A 20,932-nucleotide genomic window follows, 5' to 3' on the forward strand; every position below is an offset into this window, starting at 1 on the left:
TTAGTCCATATGCTACACACATTTACACAATTACACAATTTTTTCTCAATAAAAAAATTATAAAAATTATATTTATACCAATTTTCTAAATTGATTCTATGATAATAACTTGTATTAGAGTTTCTTATAAACTTATTACTTTATTAATTTATTATATCCAAGAATCGATGAAAAGACCGACTAAAAAATTTTCTTTAATCTTACTGCTATCATATACTTTTACACGATCGCAATGGATTAGCAAAGCTGATTAAGAAAAAAAATAATAAAACATATTGATGAACAAAATCGTAATACATATCGATAATATAATCATAAATATAATTTCTAAATTCACGAACGCAGAACAAGACATCTGCCTCCTGCCCGCTCTCCTGGGTGATTGTCACAATTACACTCAACGATGGTACTACGACTCCTACGAACAGCATTGCCGACAATTCTACTACGGTGGATGCGGCGGGAATGAGAATAACTTCCTGAGCGAGCAGGACTGCGTCAACAGGTGCGAGCAGGCCGTCACCTTGCAACCCCCGCCGGAGACAGTTGAGTTTCGAGCAGGTAACGTTTCCGACAATCTCGGAAATACTTATACGGACATCCGTCCGCATTCCGATATTACTGTACTAATATAAACGAAACGTCTTTCAGAATTCTGTTTCTTACGCGACGAACACGGCCCGTGCTCCGAGAATCAGGTCAAGTGGTTCTACGACAGTCGCGACGGCGTCTGCAAGCAATTCCGGTACGGTGGCTGTCAGAGCAACGGCAACAACTTCAACACCCGCGAGGAATGCGAGTATCGCTGCGGAGAACTCCAAGGTACAGAGATTTCGAAAACAAAATAAAAACTATAGTTATAATTTCAATAATACCTCTTCAAGTACATATGTAACAAAATATCGTCGTTTTTAATTAAATAATAATATTATACCTAATATTACAATTGTTAAGAAGCTCGTTTGTTTAAACACATTCAAAAAATACAGTAGTAAGTTTATGCGAGCATGTGTTATGGGTGTTATTTAATTTATTATTTTTTATATATTTCACTAATTTAATGAATTAAAAAATAATATTTTTTGAATGCATTTTTACCTTTATTTTTTATTTATTATGACAGAAGATAAAGTTAAATTCTCAGAATCTTCTGTAGATATCGAAATATTATAGAGAATCCGTAAAAGAATATTGGAATAATTTTTCAGATACCTGCACGTTACCGAAAGTGATCGGTCCCTGCAACGGCTTCGTGAAGCAATTCTATTACGATCAACGCAGCGATTCCTGCTACGAATTCGAGTACAGTGGTTGTCAGGGCAATAAGAATCGCTTCCAGGATAGGGAATCCTGCGAGAGGCAGTGCAGACGACAACGGGAAGTCGTTACGCCGTCGGTAGTTACAACTCAGGTACCGCTGATCCAAGAACCAAAGAGTCCAATTTGCTTGGCACCGGTCGATTCTGGCGATTGCGACGACTCCATCACCGCATATTATTATGATGCGCAACATCAAATGTGTCAGGCATTCGTCTACGGTGGCTGCGGCGGTAACGCTAACAAATTCGAGACCGAGGAACAGTGCGAACGACTCTGCGGAAGGTTCCACGGACAAGGTAAAAAAATTATATATACAGCCATTGACAAAATTATTAGGCACCCTTAAATTTTCCGTATTTCTTATTTTGTTAATAGTATATAAATACTAAAAAAAGATTAAAAAATTTTTAAAAAACTATCAATAGCACACTTTAAAGCTGAAATTTTAAGCTTTAAAATGTTTTTTTCATTTTTCGTTTGCGATAATTTTTCTTCCAGTATCGACAACATGTCTGAAAAATACAGATTTAGTTTCAAAATTATGTATCTCGGCGAAAAAAATTGTAGGAAAGTTTAAAAAAAAGCATTTTGTAGGCAAAATGTTATAGTTTATGGAACTTGACTTAAATTTTTCGAGAGAAATTTTTTTACCGAGTTGCAGAGTGTCAAAAATACAATAAAATTTTAAGAAACAAAACAAAGTTCTGTTTTAAAGCACAGAACAAGGAAAATACAAAAATTTCTTAAATTTCTTAAATTTCTTAAACCGATAGCATAATTAATTAATGCGTTATCAGTACATTAATAATATACAATCAAATAAAATAAGAATAAAGTAGACGTTTAATGATCATTTAGAATTGTTTATTTAATATATGTACAAAATAAAGTACGTGTGATAATTACAGCAATGACTCGTATATATGGCACTTTGCTCTTTTACTTTATTTGATTTTTAAGACAAACTTGTTCTCTTGTTATTAATTATTAGTGGGATTTTTCCTTTAATTATAAATATTTTATAAATCAAATTAAATTTAAAGAATCTAATTCAAAGAATCTAATTCTAAGCAAAAATATTCGCATAGTATAGCACACACAATTGTCTCTTTTTATTTGAACTACAGTAAAGCGGAATATTTATTTCACAAGGCAATATGATTATTTATATTAGTGTAATTAGAATTAAATTTTAATTGTCTTAGACATGTGCAACCTCCCCGTGGACTCCGGCCCGTGCAGAGGTGCTTTCCGCAAATATTATTACGAACCGACCTTACGCGCCTGTCATGAATTCAATTACGGCGGATGTGACGGTAACGCGAACAGATTTAGCACTATCTCCGAGTGCGAGTCCATTTGCATACATCACGAGGAGCCTGTGCCTCCCGGAAACGACACTAGCGTTTCAAATCTGTGTACGTACATTTATTTTATTGTATTTTGATCGTCTTGAACAGTAATTTGTCTTCGAATGGAATTAATTTGCAAAAATCCTGTGGTATTAATTCTTAACGATTCTATCGCGCGAGATAAACTTGGAGTAACAATACTCGTGATGATGATACAGCGATCTGTAAAGAACCGGTCGATAGCGGGTCCTGCACGTCTGGTTCCGCCAAGAGATTCTACTTCGATGAGGAACGCCAAACATGTCTGGCGTTTATTTATACCGGATGCGGTGGCAATCGAAACAGATTCAAGACTTTCGAATCATGCATTAATAGTTGTCTTAGGAGTAAGTTCAGGATATGAGATCTTTAACAAGTTTCTCTTATTTTCTTTGTGTTTTTGCAACTCTTGTTTTTCAGCTTTGTACAGCAGTGCAGCAATCATTTCTTTTGTACATACCTATATATCTCCTTTTATTTCATATACTTTTATATATTTTGTATATTTTTAAGCTTTTTTTGTGCAAAACACTTTTGTTCATCACGTCCTTTATCCCTCTATTCTTTATATCTATGATAAAATTCTGCTTATATGTTGCCATATTAATTAAGATTATATGTTCGAAAATTTACATTTTTTTTCTGTGTATAATTAAGTTAAATTACAATCAAATCAAACACAGATATGTCAACGAAAGCTATAGCTTTGACAACTACGGAATATCATCTACTCTCCAATAATTTGTAATAATTTTTTTAAATATTTTTATGTGATTGATACTCAATGATTGTGAAAACAGAGAAACACCGAAATCTTGTGTAAATAAATTAAACGTTGCTTAAATTTCTCCACTCGACGTGAACACTAACGTGCATTATCATGTACATTAATTATGTACAGCAATATAAATATGCCAACAGCTTTTCTTCTTTTATTACATTGGCATTATTTTTTCCACTTAGAAAAGTAAAATTTTTTAAACTTCATAACGTACTTAACATTACTTAACATTGCAGCGAGTAACGAAATAGACGTGGACTCCAAGGACACGAAAGATCGCTGCGCCGAGGCCAAGGAAGAATGTAACATTGTCCGATGTCCGTACGGCAAGGAACAATACGTGGATTCGCAAGATTGCGAACGCTGTCGTTGCGTCGATCCTTGCAGGACGAAGAGCTGCCCTGAAGGAACTCGGTGTGCCATTACGCTGGTCGCTACGCAGGAGGGTACTGAGTACAAGGGCGTTTGTCAATCGAGTGAGTATATCGTTGACAATGCAAAATATAAATTTAATATGAATTTTGTTGCTTCGAAATTTTCTTAAATTATTTTTACACCTGAAAAAAAAAACTATATTTTTTTTTTGGAAAAAAGAATTAAATCGCTAGCTCATGATTTAGTATAAAAAAATATATGTTTGAAAATAAATTTAATGTTATATTAATTATCTCATCGGATTGTTGAATCATCGTGGGTTCATCACTATTGTGGCGGACTGACGGTGGGTAATCCTCTTACGATCTTGTTTAAAATAATGAAATCGCCTTGTCCTTGCAGTCGTTAAACCCGGTCGTTGTCCAAGAGTATCGAATAGCACGCGGTGCGAGCAAGAATGCGTCACGGATGCTGATTGTTCCGAAAACTGGAAGTGCTGTGATAGTGGCTGTGGTACATCTTGCTTGGAACCCGCACCGGAAGAACCCTTGACAACGTTACCACCCACCGTCACTCCGCCACAATACGGTGGTGAACCCGCGATGATTCAACAACCCGATGAACCTCACGTTAGCGCCCAGGAGGGCGGTTACATCACGTTAAAGTGCGTCGCGCTAGGAACTCCTAGACCGATCATCACATGGAGGAAGGATACCACATTGGTAATTCATCTTATAATTGAACCGATATTTTATGTGCAAGAGAAACGTGATAAATACGTAATTGTAATTGAGCAATTGTATTTCTAATTATTTAACTTATAAAATATCGCGCGGATATAATTCCTCAGATTGGACCTTCCGAGAAGAGACGACGTATACTGCTCGACGGATCTCTTCAGATCATTAATTTATACACTTATGACAGAGGAACTTATGTGTGTACCGCTGATAACGGCTTAGGACCACCGGTAAGAGCGGAGTATCAATTGGAAGTCACAGGTACGTGGAAAATTAAGTTATCTTGCAAAAAACAATTATTTGCTCGATGTATAACTTTAGCTAGAATAGTATTAATTAGCAGTTAGATGGTGTAAGGTTTGCATTAATTTTACTATGAATGTTTCCTGGTTGACGTGAAATGCAATTAAACGTAATAACATAAATCTTTCTTACTTTTATTTAATGTGTTGATCTGTTAATTAAAAAAAGGATAAACATGTGGCGTGGGTTCTTGTTTAATGAAACGCATTATGAGACTGCCGTAAAGTAAAGAAATTTAGAAATATCTTTTAACATTTTAATCAAAAACATCATTTAACTCTCGATTTGCCGGGGATATGGTATGGATTAACACTTCTCTCTAAGCATCGCGCATGCTCCTCTTCTTGCACTCTTTAGAACCAAGCGAGCTTCCGGTAGCCATCATCGGAGATCCTGACACTCGTATAACGGTGACGATGAACTCGCCGATAGCTCTGCACTGTTACGCAATGGGATGGCCAAGGCCATTTGTCACTTGGTGGCGCGGTGACCGCATGTTGCCCTTGTTTTCGGAGAATTACGAGCAGGATACCGACTATACTCTTCTCATACGGTCGGTAACCTTGACCAGCCTCGGTATTTATACCTGCCAAGCGTTCAATGGCATAGGTAGACCAGCGTCGTGGTCGGCGACCCTGCAGGCAATCGGACCTGTCTACAACGTTAAATCTGAACACGAAGAGTACACCAAGTACCTCGTACAACCTCCGAAAAGACCCACTACCGAGAAACCGCAGTATCCTTACAGACCTACCAGAACGCAATCCCCCGAGTATCAGACTTACGCCCCCGTTTATCCCTCGAAACCACCTCGCATTCCTCAGGTTATCCCTCTTCAAACTACCACCGTCGAACCTGGCAGCGCCAAGTTTAAAGGTAAGATCACGCGATAACTGGATTGAATCGAATCATTGACATTTCTATTATAAATTGCACCGATCATTATTATCGAAATTTTTTTTCGCAAAGTTTTTAAAACTTGGTGAAGATTATATCTTTTACGAATCATTTCGCAATATATTTTAATCTTCGCTAATGATTGCAATGATGGTGCAATTAATATTCTTCTTGATTACTCCTTTCTCTTGCATGTATATCTAATACTTGAATATTACACTGCATCTCGTATTATCATCGCTTGGGGCTGTGTTATGGAGATTTGCTTATTGGCTGTTTTAAGTACAACTAAGAGTATAATTAAAAGTTTGTCTTATTTATAGAAGTGAAATTAATCGATGTAAGTATACAGAAATTTTACATTCTCTTGTTTTATAAATTTTTTTTATTTAAATTTATATTTATAGTTTTTATTTATTATAACAAGAAAAAAATAGAAATTATTGTAAGTGTTAATAAATTGAATTTGCAGTGCCGGTCAAAGTTAATGCATCGGTAGAACAATTACAATTCCCCGAAGGCAGTGACATAAGCATCGCTTGTACCGTGGACGGCTATCCGATCCCACGTGTACTCTGGTATAAGAATGATGAGCTCATTCGAACAGATAATCGAATCAAGATTTCTGGTAAGAGAATATATAATAATAAATTATATATAAATAACAAATATGATGTAAAAAATAATAAATATAAAATAAATTATATCATATAAATAAAAAATAAATAAGTAAATATATATAAAATAAATTTAAATAGAAAAAAATTTAATAATAAAAATAAACGCAGATAGTTATTGCAAATTTTTATTTTTAGAACTCAATCGACTTATCATCAGCGATGCAAATAACGAAGACTCCGGTCGATATCGATGCGAAGCGGCCAATGAATATTCTTCAGATTCCGATAGCGTTGATATACGCGTAGCTGGTGAGTGGTTTTGATTTATATTTTTTTCTGCAATTATTTATATAAATATTTAAATATACTCTTAATTAATCCATCCATGTATCTCTTTCAGGCATCTTTGTTCATCCCCATTGCCAGGACAATACGTTCTTCGCCAACTGTGAACTTATCGTAGAGGCCAAGTTTTGCACGCACAAGTATTACGCAAAGTTTTGTTGTCGATCGTGCACAGAGGCCGGCCAGTTGCCGGCGAGAGGACCCCATCTCGACAACTCGAGAAGAGAAGAAGAGAATAACGAGAGAAGAAGAAGGAGGTCTATTCTACGAATGCTTGTCTAAGATACCAAATCGACTCTTCGGTATTTCCGACTCACACGTGATAGCACATATCGATCTTGGATCGTGGCCGGCGGGATACGCGACAGAAAAGGGAACGGTGAGGAGGGAATCATGCGCGCATCCACCTGCCGATATCGGACGTGCCGAATAATCGACTTGTTAACTCACTGCCAAAGCCTTAGAACGTTTATACATAGATATAATATATATATACGGTGTATCCATCTCTAAACGTATGCGGTTTGCGCGATCTTACGCCTCTCTATCCATGTATATACGATCTGATGCTGAATACTAGTCCGACGGAGCCATATTAGGCGGGTTAATTAACTTGTTCTTAAGAGACACCAGTGGAAACGTCGTGACCGCGCATATCTCGCAGACGACATCCCGTGATAACTAAGGTAACCAATGTCGGCTGATTAAGCGCGTAGATCGTGTTGTCGAGTCTACGGGAAATATTATTTCTGATAGAACCTTATATACATACATCGTCATAATAATTAAAGTCTTGGAAATTTTAACCGCGGAATAGTTATAATAATTTATAAAATATTTCTATTACCCTCCTTCCTACGGTAACGTGATCGCGCAAATTCCTCTTGCGAAACTGGCTTGTCAAAGATTTGAATTTTTGATAATCCCCGTCCGAAAACACGATCTGAAAAGTCTCGATCGATATGACGATATGGCCATTTTTTCCTCATGCATCATAGTGTCAGTCAATGACGCATGTACGACGTAATGAAAAAGAAATGATATATACATGTACGAAGTAAAGTTCTCTCGCCTAGAATATTGTCTAAGTCAAGCGGGGTTCCTGTCCCCCTCATTGGACACACTGTGCTGCGTGACTAAAAAAAGGAACCTGTACCTACTTGTATTAAACATATTACGCACGTTACGTTGTACAATATAAATAGTTTATTATTCTCAATATGCCATTTATATTCTATGATATTGTTATTACCTACTTGTTTCTTATACTCGAATTATATACATATATTGCCATAACGCGCGTCGCCGCCACGATAAATTACGTCATTCTTTCTTCAAAAAAAAATAAAAAGAGAAGAATGTAAACTTGACTTTTCGTCAATATAATTTCTAACAAAATTAAGATAATCAAGTTTTAATCTTGAGAATTTTACAAAAGGGAAAAGCAAATATGAATACACAAACACACAGACATGTAATTTTATTTGCGCGAGCGACGTGACTTCATGCCCGACTTGCAATATTCTTGAATTGTGCGTTGCGTTATATCTGTCGCTTATATCGTATGTATACATTAACAGTGAATTTTTCACTGTATCCAACAATCAGTTATATCTTTCGCGCGTAAATCTATTGCATTTAACGTTTGTTCCTGACGAAGCATTTTAATTATTAATTATATATTACATTTGCTATTTCGCTAGACGCATCGTCATTTATGATGTATCGGATAGATCGTAGAGATACTAATCGACGATTTTAGAAAGACGAGAAAATGGGATGCGATAAAAGGTACCAAAACGCATTTATATACACACTGTAACACATACATAAAACACACATACCGTAAGTGTAAGTCATAAGACGAAATCGACGTGTCGCGCGTCTCTAGGACGACTCTCTTGATTGTTTCGTATTTGTACCGATTCAGTCGCAGTAAAACGCAGTGCCTTATTAGATGACCTTCGAAAGGATTGGAGAAAGAGTGCTGAATATACACGACGTCTTGTTAGTGTAAATAGTCGTCATGTGTATTGTGTATGTACCCCGCATACTTATTTCCGAAATGCGCGGCGCATGTATATCATCTCGTATATATATCTAAATTATTAGATTATAGATTTATCCGCGGTATCACAAAGAATTTCAAACCGCGAAATACAAGAATAGAGTATCGACGAAAATATTAAGTACTCTTCTCCTCCGCGTTCCCTTAGACATTTATCAAGAAACGAGAATGTTAAAATTATTATAGCGACAAGTATATGTAGAGTAGTGACCCGATTAATTGACGATTTAGTAAGTGTGCAATTGACGTTGATCAGCTGTTTCCGCAGAAAGAATTCCGAAATTAGTTGTGGATGAGAAACCGCCTTGGAAGAAACACATGGAAGAACGACGTGGAAGATTGAAAATCGCGCATTCTACAGACACGTAGGTCAATCGTTAATGATTATTTATGTCGTGCGACTTCGAGGTATCGTAGTCGCCTGCGAACCGAGTCGTCGTCGTCGTCGTCGTCGTCGTCGTCGTCGTCGTTTTACGCATAGATATAACGTTCACCGTTAATTTACACCGTCGCACCGTCGTTAATCCAGACACATATCCCAGAACAGAACGGCAATATCTTATACAGCGACCATCCATGTCCGTAGGTACGACCGTGGTGCGTCTCGCAGTACGTTACGATTAGAATGATGAAGCTGATTAATCGAGACCTTCGAATCTCGCGGACTCATTGGAACTTACCTCGCGCGTAACGATGTCAGTTATGTCGATAATGATCTGCTGTCTTCCTTGTATTGACAAAGTGTGTCACAGAGCTTTTCCCTACCCTTGATACATTAACGACGTTTCATCACGATCGATACTACGAGTCTCAACACGAAGCTCTGACTTTCTTGTAGAAGAAACTTGCCAAAAAAAAAAAGAGAGAAAGAAAGAACCACGATTCATATCCCTCAAGCATAATATCAATAGAAGTATAGCTCGTCACGACAGTGCTACCGTAAAGTCTTTAGCGGAGATGTTATTGTAACTATAAGTACCTTATATATAGGTATATATAACGATTAATATAATATATATATATATATATAATTTTAAAATATAAAAGTAGATATATATATAAATATGAGAATACCATACCATCACCACCACAATGTACGATTATTGTATGGACAATAATAATATATAAGCTCCTTAAATATATGATTACACAATCAGTATGATTATTATTTTGCGGTGACAAAAAACGAATTTATTTTATGAGAAAAAGGTCAATTTTATTTCTGCATAATTACTCGTTGATGAAAACACATTTTTCGCAAAAAAGAAAGTTATTTCAATTATGCAAGGTGAAAAATTACAGATTGTCAATGCATCTTTCAGTTGGAAACGAGAGAAAATTTACAAAGATTTATAAAAATTAAGCATACTTAAACTTTAGTTTTCGTTGGCTTCTGTAAATTCGCTACGCGACTTGGACGCATTAAGAAACGCTTGTGCTGTTCCTCGACACGGACGGTTTTCTCTACGCGTTCCGTGGCGATGCGTTCGATCTCGGCGAATAGCTCGCTATGCACGACTATGCACTGACGGAAGTCCTTACGATCGAGTCGATATACTTCGCAGACATCGATCGCGATGACGCTGGCAACTCTCCGCTGATCCGCCACCAAGAGAGCGATTTCGCCGAAATAGGCACCGTCAGTCAAGTGGCACATCTCGCGTAAATAAAATAATACGCAGAATAAATCTCCTTCCTCGTAAGAAAGGCGAACGCGAACGCGAACGCAAATACGTTGGAATACTCACTTCCTTCCCAGTCGGCGTCAGAACCGCGACGGTTCCTGACGATAAGAAATACATGCAGTCACCTTGAGTGCCAGCTTTAATGATTACCTCATTCGGCAAATACAATTCGAACTTGAAGTTTTTCACTATTGACTGCAGAATGTTCTTCGGCAAATTTTTAAAGATTAACACGTTATCGATTAATCGTCGGCAGGCCTCAACCGCAATCTCGTCACGTAACGGTTCTGTGAAAAATTTAGATAAGAATGTCGGGATTTATTATTTCGATAGAAATTTTACACCTTGTTACGTATGTAATTAAGTCTGATACGTTTTATTAACCTGTTAATTCTGATAAAATCCGTTTACTGCGAAAATAAGTTTTCTTAAAACGATAATGATAATAAGCTAACAGACGTTTCTTCATATGTGGCAATAATTGCTTCTGTCTCATATATGCTTTTACTTGATCTATTAGTTCTTGAAACTTTAATTCGGACCCTTTTCTTTTCGCTTTCATACGAAGGAACATAACTGAAAGACAATGACATGCCTAATGAAAACGCAATTTCTGACAAATATATAATAGCTTACCCAGCATGTAACACACAATGAATCTGCCGATAATCATAAGAAGACTATTAAAAATGATATGACCATTCTTCTCGGGTATGTATAAACCATAGCCACTTGCCAATATATTTTCCAGTACGATAAATATAGCGTTTTTTAACCTGTAGTTAAGACTGTTGTCTTCCAATCTCATCATCCAACATTCTTCGCATTCCTTTTCATGAAATAATATTTTTATAATTGTTTTATATAGAAATATACGCGACATAATTGAATACATATTGCATATATATATGCTTACTATTGGTGGAATGTTGACAAGGTTCATCACTAAGATTGGTATCAAATAACACAGGCAAGAAAACCAGAAGATTAAGTATAATCCCAGCAATAGCGTGGTACACATTTCAATATAAAAGTTCTCTATTTCAAGATGCTGAAAAATAAAAAGTGTTCAATAATATATTATCATTATAAGTGCAACAAAATATCAGAGAAAACATTACAGTAAATAGGTATTGAATATTTAAATGAAGGGTGTAGTAGCGTGTTAACTTCATGGCAGGCATTAAATTAAGTAAGATAACGATGTAATAGGGATTATCTCCCGGAAGTCTTCGCCATGGTAGTGTCATATGATCATACGGAAGAGACGATAGCACATCCGGCACAAGAAATCCTTTTAGATAGGACCTATAAAGCGCTCCTTTAATTTTGCTTCTTTTATAATTAGTATTACGCACGAAAATTAATAAACAACAATTAATCAAGCAAAACATAATTAAAGTATTAATTCTACGATCTTACACTAGTATTTTAGTAGGTTTCAATTCGACAGATATATTTTTCTTATCATAGTATCCTGTAATACAATTGAACGTTATATCCAACCAACAGATCGCATAAATTGGAATGTTTACTCCGTCTAGATGAATTAATTCAAAGTCCATTATGACGAAGCAAATCATAAAAGGTATTGTAAAGAAGGCGATCACAAATATTGCCATCATAAATATATCCCACACAAATCTGTAAATCTTGTTACGTTGCATAAAGTAAAAGCGATGTTAACACACATACACATACATGTATACATTACGCACATACATCTATTTAAACATTTTTTTTATCATATTTAAAATGTACCTGCCATAACTAAACGGATGGATTATCCACCAATATTTGTGCGCGGCATGTCTTGCTCTTTCGGTATTTATCATAGCCATGCTGTCCATGTAAAGATTGCATTTTGGAGTATATTTGCTGATACCGCACCACGCTGTCCACACATTTTTGAAAGTCAATGGTTTTATAGCCTCAAAGGGATACTTATTTTCTTGCTTCAAAAATTGACACACGTGTTCAGTCATAGTTTAATATTACAAAGAAAAAAATCAACTTTTCACCATCAGTAAAGAGAGAAGAATTTCCAAATGGACATATTAGGTTAAATCAAAATGCAATTATTATGCAGAATTAAAAGCGAGTTTCTCTTGTTTTCCGAAAATTCTCGGATAATAAAAAAATACCGACAATATAATATTTTATATTAGATTCTCGTCGGTGACTCTAATCTTTTAAATTTTAAACGATGGATTAATTAGTAGTTTTTCGGTTAAAAAACATCAGCTCTGAAATTCTATATTCTATATTCTATATATATATTTTATATAAAATTAATTATGACACGTTGTATATGTGTATATTAAAAATGTATTCACATTAAAAAATATACAGGCGTATAGGATAAATCTTATAATAATATTACAATAATCATCTATCGCATTGCTTAGAGCGGCTTGTCTATTTTTTATTCTGCGGGAATGAATGTGCACTTTTTAAATATTGTGCACATTACGATACGTCTCAAATTTTAATGATATTGAATGCGTTTTAGATTGAATTTTTCTCTCATGTGAAACTAATTTTTGAATATTATTACAACTTGTGCGTATATTAATCACAACGATCATGATTACGTATTTTCTAATTGATGAAATATAACGGGTTATACAACAAAAGAAGCATTTCCTCTCAATCGGTATCCAATATTCTGTGTAATTGGATTCATATTTTATCACACAATTTTAACACGAATTATTAAAACTACAACGTAAATATAAACACTTTAAATGCAACGTCCATTTTTAATTGTTAATAAACAATGAATATATCTAAAGAATTAAATTATTTTTATATTGTTATGTGTGATATTTGTTACATGCGTTATATGCGTTACAATATGGAAGATCAAATTTATTAAAAAATACTTTTTTCAAAGATATCGGCGCAAGTAAATCACAAGAGAAAAAAGATTTTCTGTAAAAATTTAAGCTGTATAACAATTGATTTAGAGAGAATTTGAGTTATCAGTCTTCCTGGATACACCTTTCCTCTTTCTGTCTCTTTTTATTTTGTTCTTCTCTTTTCTCTTTCGGCGTTTTCTATTTTATTTTATAAACGTCTTAAAAAAATACAACTTGTGACACATGCGTACACGTCTGCAATCTGCATGTAAGTGATTATTTCTTGAGGCGACATTTCTTTACATTTACGGATATAAATATGGAAATATGTATATAATATTGTGCTATTCAGGCCAGAATATTGTTCTATCGTATTTATACTCATATGTATAGTTCGTGCGATACTGCACAAATACTCTCTCTCTCTCTCTCTCTCTCTCTTATAGCCTAGAGATTCTCAAATATATTCCACAGAAGAAAATATTTTGAACAGCGAAAGGAGAAATTTTTAAATTATTTCTCATTTATAGATTAAAATATTTTATAATATCCAAAAACGCACTATAATCTATAATAAAATAAAGAGAATATACTTTTTTATATAAATAGTGAATATAATAATTATATTAAAATTTTTTTAATCTGAAATAGTTTTCGATTGTCAAGTTGGCTCGGTTAAATTTGAAAACCTCTAAGCTGTTGGAAGCCAATCTACTTCAACTTCACATACATATTAATACAACATTGATAGTACTACAATTTATAAATACGCGATTATCTATCCGATAATTCGCGTCTGAGCTCGCATATGTTATTTTTGAGGTACTGGGATATCATATTTTTGCTACGATACGATATTGCAGGATCATCATTCGGATCACCCAGACAATTAGCGTTCTGTATCGATATTTTTCAATCAAAACGGCAACTACAATGCCGTTCATCATCTGACATAAATTGAGTGTATATAACACTTGGATTACGCATACAACATACACGTGTCGGAAATCGATTCGGTCGATCAACATTAATTATCAAAATGCATCAACTTCGGGAATACACATCGGTACAACATTGGGAAGAAATGCAACAGGAATACAATTCAAGCATCTCTCACAAACATCCCCGACAATGTCGGACAACGATTAACAGTCAGTTTCCTTATTACACATGTATCAAACACATCGGAGAAATGTTTTGTCGGGTATTTTTTTTGTCTTTTCTATTAATTTTACTCTCCGCAGAAGGTGAGAATCTTACCGAACGTTATGAATCGTTCCCCGCGGATGTATCACAGGGTGCAAATGATCCTCCCTCGGAAAGTTTCGCGTTGGAAATCGACCCTTACACGTCGATACCGAGCAGTTCCCGGCTGTCGGCTCTCGAAAGTCGACGACGTAGACTGCGACGACGAAACTCCCTCCATCAGACAGATGCGCGTTTCACTCGGAGACTGGCTGAGATCGGAGGCGGCCGGTAACCCTGATACCCAGAAGGATCCAACAGCTCGGAGGTCGCCGGACCGAGGCAGGTACAGGAGCACACGCTCACACAATCATCCGTGTCGTGCACGATCGGCACCTGATTGGCCAGAAGCTTACCGTTTACGGCCATAACTTCGCCGTCTAACGTTAAAACGTGATGAGAGGCGGAAACCATCTCGCTGTCATCGCGACGCGCTTCCCCGCTGTCCCTGTAACAAGGTATTATTGCAAGGAATAATGTTTTTTTTTTTTTTTTTTTTTTTTTTATTAAACAGTTGTACGACATTATTCCAAGTATGTTGCAAAAAAAAGAAAAAAACATTACGTTGTCATGAAGCGCAACACGAGCAAGTTAATGCTGGCAGCGACTACAGCCAGGCCAAAGAGGATGAAGATCAAACTCAAAATCACATATCCAGGTTTGTTGGAAAGCGCTTGGTCGTTCTGCGAAGAATAATGTATCAAAATCCGTTTCTTACATGCGACTAGTAAGACATGGTCTACCTGAAGAGCGACGTAGTCGCCAAAGCCTATGGTGGTGAGCGTCACGAAACAGTAGTAAAAACTGTCGAAGTAACTCCAACCCTCGTATCGTGAAAACACTGCGGCACCCGTCGTGATAATTATACTCGAAAGCAGACCGGTCGCCAACATAAGATTCATCTCTGTCGCTTCGGTTTTTTGACATCTAAGATACGTCTTCGCTCGCCTGATCACGACTGATGCAAATTTGTTTAATCGCTCGCCGATGCTTTGGAACATTACCAGTCCCAGTGGGATTCCCACCATCGCATACACCATACAGAACGCCTTTCCAGGTTTAGTCACCGGAGTGGAATGTCCGTAACCTTGAAAAAAAATTATATACGCACATATTAATCAAATTGATTTTTTGAATAAATGTAATATAATTTTTTTATTAAATTTATATTATTATTGCATTCTCTTCTAGAATTATTTTGTAATAAATATCAAAATTTTGAAAATTTTATACGCAAACTTACTCACCAATCATGGCTAATACTACAGTGGCAAAATAGAAGGCACCAGCGAACTTCCACTGCGGTCCAGCTTTGTGCGGCTTATTCTCTATTATCACGATCTCGACCATCTTGTAGTCCTCTGGCGTAATGTTATATTTCTTCATCATATTACGGCGTATCTCTGCAGTGAGCAGGGAAGAAGGAAATTTCCGCGGCATTTCCCGCCGCGCGGAAATAATTAATTATCAATTATCGATCCGCGAATAAAAATATCTGTCGACGTAAATAACTAATAAATGAGTGCGGAGGGACTCACCTGAGAGAAATTCCCAGCGTTTCCTCTCAGTGTCCGATTCAAGGGCGTCAAACACCGCGGCGCCAACAAGAAGATACGTAAACGTACACACCACCAGCGACAGTGTCCTGACATTCTGTCTCTTCATCTTCGCCGTTTTGTCCCTCTGAGAGAGTATCGCACGCACGCACGGCGCGCTACAGAATAAAAAATTCAACGAGTTGCCCGAGATTTCCCCTGACGGCAACGTTCCCCGCGACAGGCGGCATTTATACGGGAGCACGTCCCGTGCACACGGCGCGCGAATGAATATTTATCTCGCACCGGACAAATGGACGCCCATGCAGAGGGTTTATACGGCATATCAGGCGGAGCGCACGTCCTAGAGATCGGGTTGCCGCGAGAGTTGGGACAATACTCGCGAGACAACAACTGCTACACGCTACTCTACGCCCGAGTATTGATCGCGCATCGATAGTAGAGGGAGAAACCGAAGGGATGCGCCGTAGTTGATTTCTTCGGAGGGTAGGTACGGGTGGTTGTGATGATTCAGCATCACATGGTAACGCGCGCTGACGATATAATCGAGTGATAACCGCTCTCCAATATTGTGACTTAGAGATAGTAGTACAACGTATCTTTGTCGCGACAGTAGAGGTCACCGATTATACACAGGCTGTCAACGCGAGAAGTACTGACCTCCTTTGTAAACGCGAATCTATTGTCGATAACTCGATTCGCGATCTGCATCCCGACTTATCTACAAATTTATTCATCTATTTTTAATCCTTTAAATAATTCATTATTTAAATGCGACTTCTGAAATACCTTTCAAAGATATTTTTTGTCTTTGATAATAAGGCGCTATACTTTCTGTTGTCATTGGAAAAGCTATGCAAAATATAATTAAGCTAAATTTTTGAATTTCATTAATTAAAAAGATTATAAAATATTTGTAGATAATTGGTAGAAGAATATAGATATGCTACATGTTATATTGTAATGTTTAGATTTTTCTTTGCATAAATAAAGGACTTAGTATTTAAAAGATTAAAAGATAATAAATATTAATAAAAAATTGCATAATGGATAATTTTCGTGTACCTTGCTTTATAAACTTTCTGAAATAGCTTTTTATAGCATTTTGAGACTCTTTGCAAAGTCTATAAAAAGAGAACAATAGGAACGTTGAACTCTTGACTTTCTTGAGAAATACTCTAGTCATTATCAGAAACTTGTCATCTACTGAATGTAAAGAATAATCATTTTTTTATCCTCACTAAAAACATGACAACAAAAGATACGGTAAAAGTACGTAAGAAAATGTCAGAACAAAACGTTATTGTAAACCTACGTAAGCTACAGACATTTTTTTCTATAATTTATTGCCAATTTGGCTCCTCTTCGGCTGCTTTTGGCAATAATATCTATGTCACGAGAGATCACCATGCATCCTTGAAAATTGTCGTAAAGTCGGATAACCATAAAACTGGAAAAGAAGAGAAACGAGCATGTTCATGTATAAAACATATCAACGAAAAAAGACAGTTATTTTATCACATACATGTACACACAAAGGTGTAAAAAAATATTACTCTTTCCAATATTTCTAAAATTTATTTGGTGGCAAAAATATTTTCAACGAAAATGTTAATTTTATTAGTATAGTTTTATTAATTTTATTATATTAGTTTTAAATAAATAGAATATAAATTTTATTCTAATAATAAAAATAATTTATACATTTAATGCAATAATTAATATTATAATAAATATTGCGCGAATTTAATAAGCGGAAGAGTTAATGTTATTTTCAAGCGTTTGTTAATTAATTACACATTTTTTCAACATCAATCTTATATATAACAAACTTATTTAGAAATCTGAATTATTTTGTCTCTGTTGACTTATTGTTAGAGAAAATTCTCCAATCGTGCCTTTCATACGTTTGTATAAAATTTAATCGTATTATATAAAGGATTATATAAAGATCGATTCTTTGTAACTTTTCTTCTAGAGCAGAAACGTAAAAAGTGAAAAATTTTACCATTGAAAATAATGTTAAAATGCATGTTATATAAATGAAAATTATAAAAACTAAAAACTATGATTCTCACGTACTGCTCATCAAAAATTTCGATTCAATCTTGAAAGTTTTCACGCTATTCTTACTCTAAGATATACAAGACATCTCGTATAAATATTCAGAACAATTATATCGTTGCTAAAAAATATTTAAATATTCCTCTTACATATTTTTCTTCTTCAAGATAATGACACTGAGCACCTTGTATTGCAAGTTTATTAATGTGAATACATCATTATGTTAGTCATGATTTTATGGCTGAACTGCGATATCACTACACATCGTATTTTTCGCGATGATTTATGAATTCGCTTTTTAACTTTCTCTTTGCTCTCTGCTTCATAAATTTCCGTCCGTTCTCACGTGAAGGAGCTGTTTAATAACACTTCTCCGCAAATCCCGATTAAGGAGGCTTTGAGAAGTTATCTAGCGTGACATGCTCCACAGGGATCCATTCCAATGAATGCAATACATACGAAACGGTGCATATCAAACGCGCAGATCCGATTATTTGCATACAGATAGATTGCACCGCTACCGATCTTGTTTGTTGAACAACGACCTATATTGCGTCGCTGTTGAACGAGGTAAAGGACACGAAGGAAAGATATTCTAAGAAAATTGCCTTCGTCCCTATCATCCTAACAAAAGACGCAATCGGTTAAAAGTGTAACCGTATCTATCAAGAAAAACTGCACTTTTCGATTTGCATTAATGATATTTATTTTAAGCGCAATGCGCTTTAAATATTTTTATCTTTCCTTCTTTACGTTTTTTTATGTTCGATATTTACAATGAACATTGTATTTCAATGCAATATGAGTTTAATGGGATTTAATATCGGTTACGTAACAAGATGTTAATTAACGTCGGTTCTTTTTTCTGTTTAAGGATATAATGACAGATCGATAAAGAAAGAGAAAAAGATTATGTATATATTTATTATGTATGTATATATTATATATATATATATATATATATATATATATATATATATATATATATATATATATTTATTTATTTTTGCGACAAACGTACGCGAAAACAGCCGATACTACTAAGGATGAAGATGTTTCTTCATGAAGGATATCGTATATCAACGGCAACGAGTCGCGTGGGTGCAAATGTTTGTGAAAAGAATAGCAGAGAGTAAGCGTGAAATTACTCTATCACTTTGTAATTCTACGTAGAAATATTTTGTCTTTAATTCGGCAGAAAATAAAATACATATACACGTATTTTACTTTTGAAATTGCAATTAAATAGATTGCAATTTTCGAACCGTCAGTGTTCTTTGGAATTTGAATATTATAAAAATCCGTAACTTTTAAGATAATTTCAAAATCAATTTTGTAATATATAAAAATGTTTTTTTTATTTGTGTTATTTTATGTGTTTTTTATTTCTTTAAAATTATTTAACATTCTGCTAATATAAAATTAATATTTTATTTTCAATAATCTAATAATAAATATTAACATAAATATTAAATGTAATGCAAACATTTTAAAAAAATGTCTACAAAGTAAAAAATTAAAAGCAAAATTGTTTCAACACTGTTTCTAGAAAAAAAACATTCATCAGCATGTAAAAATAGTCCTTTTACAGAGATATACTCTGCTTGGATTTCTGTCTACTTTCCTGCAAAGTGATAAACGATCTAGTCGCATAAGAAAAATGATAAAAAGTATTGATAGTAACACCAACGTAAATCGATTTGTATAGAAACTGAAATAAAGTCAATAACATTAACCTAAGCATACATTTCATGCGCTTCATCAAGTTAGAATGAATATACGTATCTATCCTTGCACATAAGCAATGAACTTGGATGGTGCATTGATTCTGCATCGTTGACCAACCTTCCTTTCGATTTCATTCACCTATGCATCAAAAAAGATTTCGCAGCCGTTTTAGGGCGAAATTAACGAAGGCGAAAATTGGGAAATGCGATTCAGAAAATCTCATGTAAATTTTACAGATCACACATATACACGTGTCTATTGATTAATGAAAATAAATAAAAATAAATTGGACATCTCTCTTATCAAAAATTAAAGACTTGAAATTAGAAATAACCTAAAACTAAAAGTACATAAAAATAAAAGTAAAAATTTTAAAATCTAAATATAAAAAGTTAAAAATTTAAATATCTAAGGGTGAAAATGAAAAAATTGAAATATCTCTGACAACTAATAAAAAGATTTAAGCTTTTCATTTTAAGTTTAAATAATGAAAAGCGTGCAATATTAAATATTGAAACAAATCTCTCTGAAATATGTAATTCCCTAATATTAGAATTATGTGAGAAGCTAGTTACGAGATACTGATAAAGTATAATTTGTTTTCTATCATTCATTTTTCATTTTATTTCGTTATTTTCCAGCGCTGTCTGTTACAATCTCACAACTGCGTCGTATCGATATACGCGTTATACGCAGGATTTTACACAATCTGGGCACGTTTATCTCAAAAATTGTAATAGACTGATAACATCACTTTCACATTTCCGTGATTATTCCTGCTCTTACTTTAAACACGTTCACGCGTACATCTCGGCGTACCTTACTACGCGTTAAGAGATGAAAATTTAATCAGGAAACGCAGAAAGCATTTGGGAAGTAACGTCACGAGTAAATAATAATCGATGTGTTGCGAGTAAATAATACCGCGACGTCGTTTTCCCCCGATTAAACGT

At 35.0% G+C, this 20,932-nt stretch overlaps 3 protein-coding genes across 9 annotated transcripts in view; 1 reads left to right on the top strand and 2 right to left on the bottom strand.

Moving 5' to 3' along the window:
* Ppn (proteoglycan-like sulfated glycoprotein papilin) overlaps positions 1–7,991 on the top strand; it is a 105,061-nt gene extending 97,070 nt beyond the window's left edge. For 3 of the 5 annotated variants that reach the window (XM_072891579.1, XM_072891576.1, XM_072891578.1), the window contains 12 exons: positions 346–561; positions 652–822; positions 1,209–1,616; positions 2,526–2,738; positions 2,891–3,058; positions 3,729–3,968; positions 4,270–4,589; positions 4,718–4,868; positions 5,268–5,786; positions 6,280–6,435; positions 6,623–6,736; positions 6,828–7,991. In XM_072891579.1, the coding sequence (XP_072747680.1) occupies positions 346–561; positions 652–822; positions 1,209–1,616; positions 2,526–2,738; positions 2,891–3,058; positions 3,729–3,968; positions 4,270–4,589; positions 4,718–4,868; positions 5,268–5,786; positions 6,280–6,435; positions 6,623–6,736; positions 6,828–7,054 (2,903 nt within the window). In that variant the 3' untranslated portion in view covers positions 7,055–7,991. The remainder of the gene's footprint in view (positions 1–345; positions 562–651; positions 823–1,208; positions 1,617–2,525; positions 2,739–2,890; positions 3,059–3,728; positions 3,969–4,269; positions 4,590–4,717; positions 4,869–5,267; positions 5,787–6,279; positions 6,436–6,622; positions 6,737–6,827) is intronic. The other 2 variants (XM_072891580.1, XM_072891577.1) reach the window with 2 other exon arrangements.
* A 1,233-nt stretch (positions 7,992–9,224) lies between these two features.
* Positions 9,225–12,646, bottom strand: LOC140665441 (potassium/sodium hyperpolarization-activated cyclic nucleotide-gated channel 1). Its single transcript, XM_072891586.1, has 8 exons — positions 12,287–12,646; positions 11,948–12,169; positions 11,647–11,833; positions 11,442–11,576; positions 11,162–11,354; positions 10,910–11,101; positions 10,589–10,812; positions 9,225–10,497 (listed from the first exon to the last, which is right to left on the bottom strand). The coding sequence occupies exons 1-8, from the start codon at positions 12,508–12,510 to the stop codon at positions 10,210–10,212; spliced, it is 1,665 nt and encodes a 554-aa protein (XP_072747687.1). The 5' UTR covers positions 12,511–12,646; the 3' UTR covers positions 9,225–10,209.
* Positions 12,647–14,019: 1,373 nt separating this feature from the next.
* On the bottom strand, positions 14,020–16,793 carry Task7 (TWIK-related acid-sensitive K[+] channel 7). 3 transcript variants are annotated; one of them, XM_072891584.1, is made up of 5 exons: positions 16,170–16,791; positions 15,879–16,034; positions 15,375–15,718; positions 15,196–15,314; positions 14,022–15,073 (listed from the first exon to the last, which is right to left on the bottom strand). In XM_072891584.1, the coding sequence occupies exons 1-5, from the start codon at positions 16,294–16,296 to the stop codon at positions 14,812–14,814; spliced, it is 1,008 nt and encodes a 335-aa protein (XP_072747685.1). In that variant the 5' UTR covers positions 16,297–16,791; the 3' UTR covers positions 14,022–14,811. The 3 variants fall into 3 exon arrangements, with proteins under 3 accessions (XP_072747683.1, XP_072747685.1, XP_072747684.1); XM_072891583.1 differs by having other exon boundaries at positions 14,023–15,079; positions 16,170–16,789; XM_072891582.1 differs by having other exon boundaries at positions 14,020–15,079; positions 15,196–15,718; positions 16,170–16,793.
* Positions 16,794–20,932: the final 4,139 nt, after the last annotated feature.

The sequence above is a fragment of the Anoplolepis gracilipes genome, chromosome 4, assembly GCF_047496725.1.
Source record: "Anoplolepis gracilipes chromosome 4, ASM4749672v1, whole genome shotgun sequence".
In the NCBI taxonomy this organism is placed as follows: domain Eukaryota; kingdom Metazoa; phylum Arthropoda; class Insecta; order Hymenoptera; family Formicidae; genus Anoplolepis; species Anoplolepis gracilipes.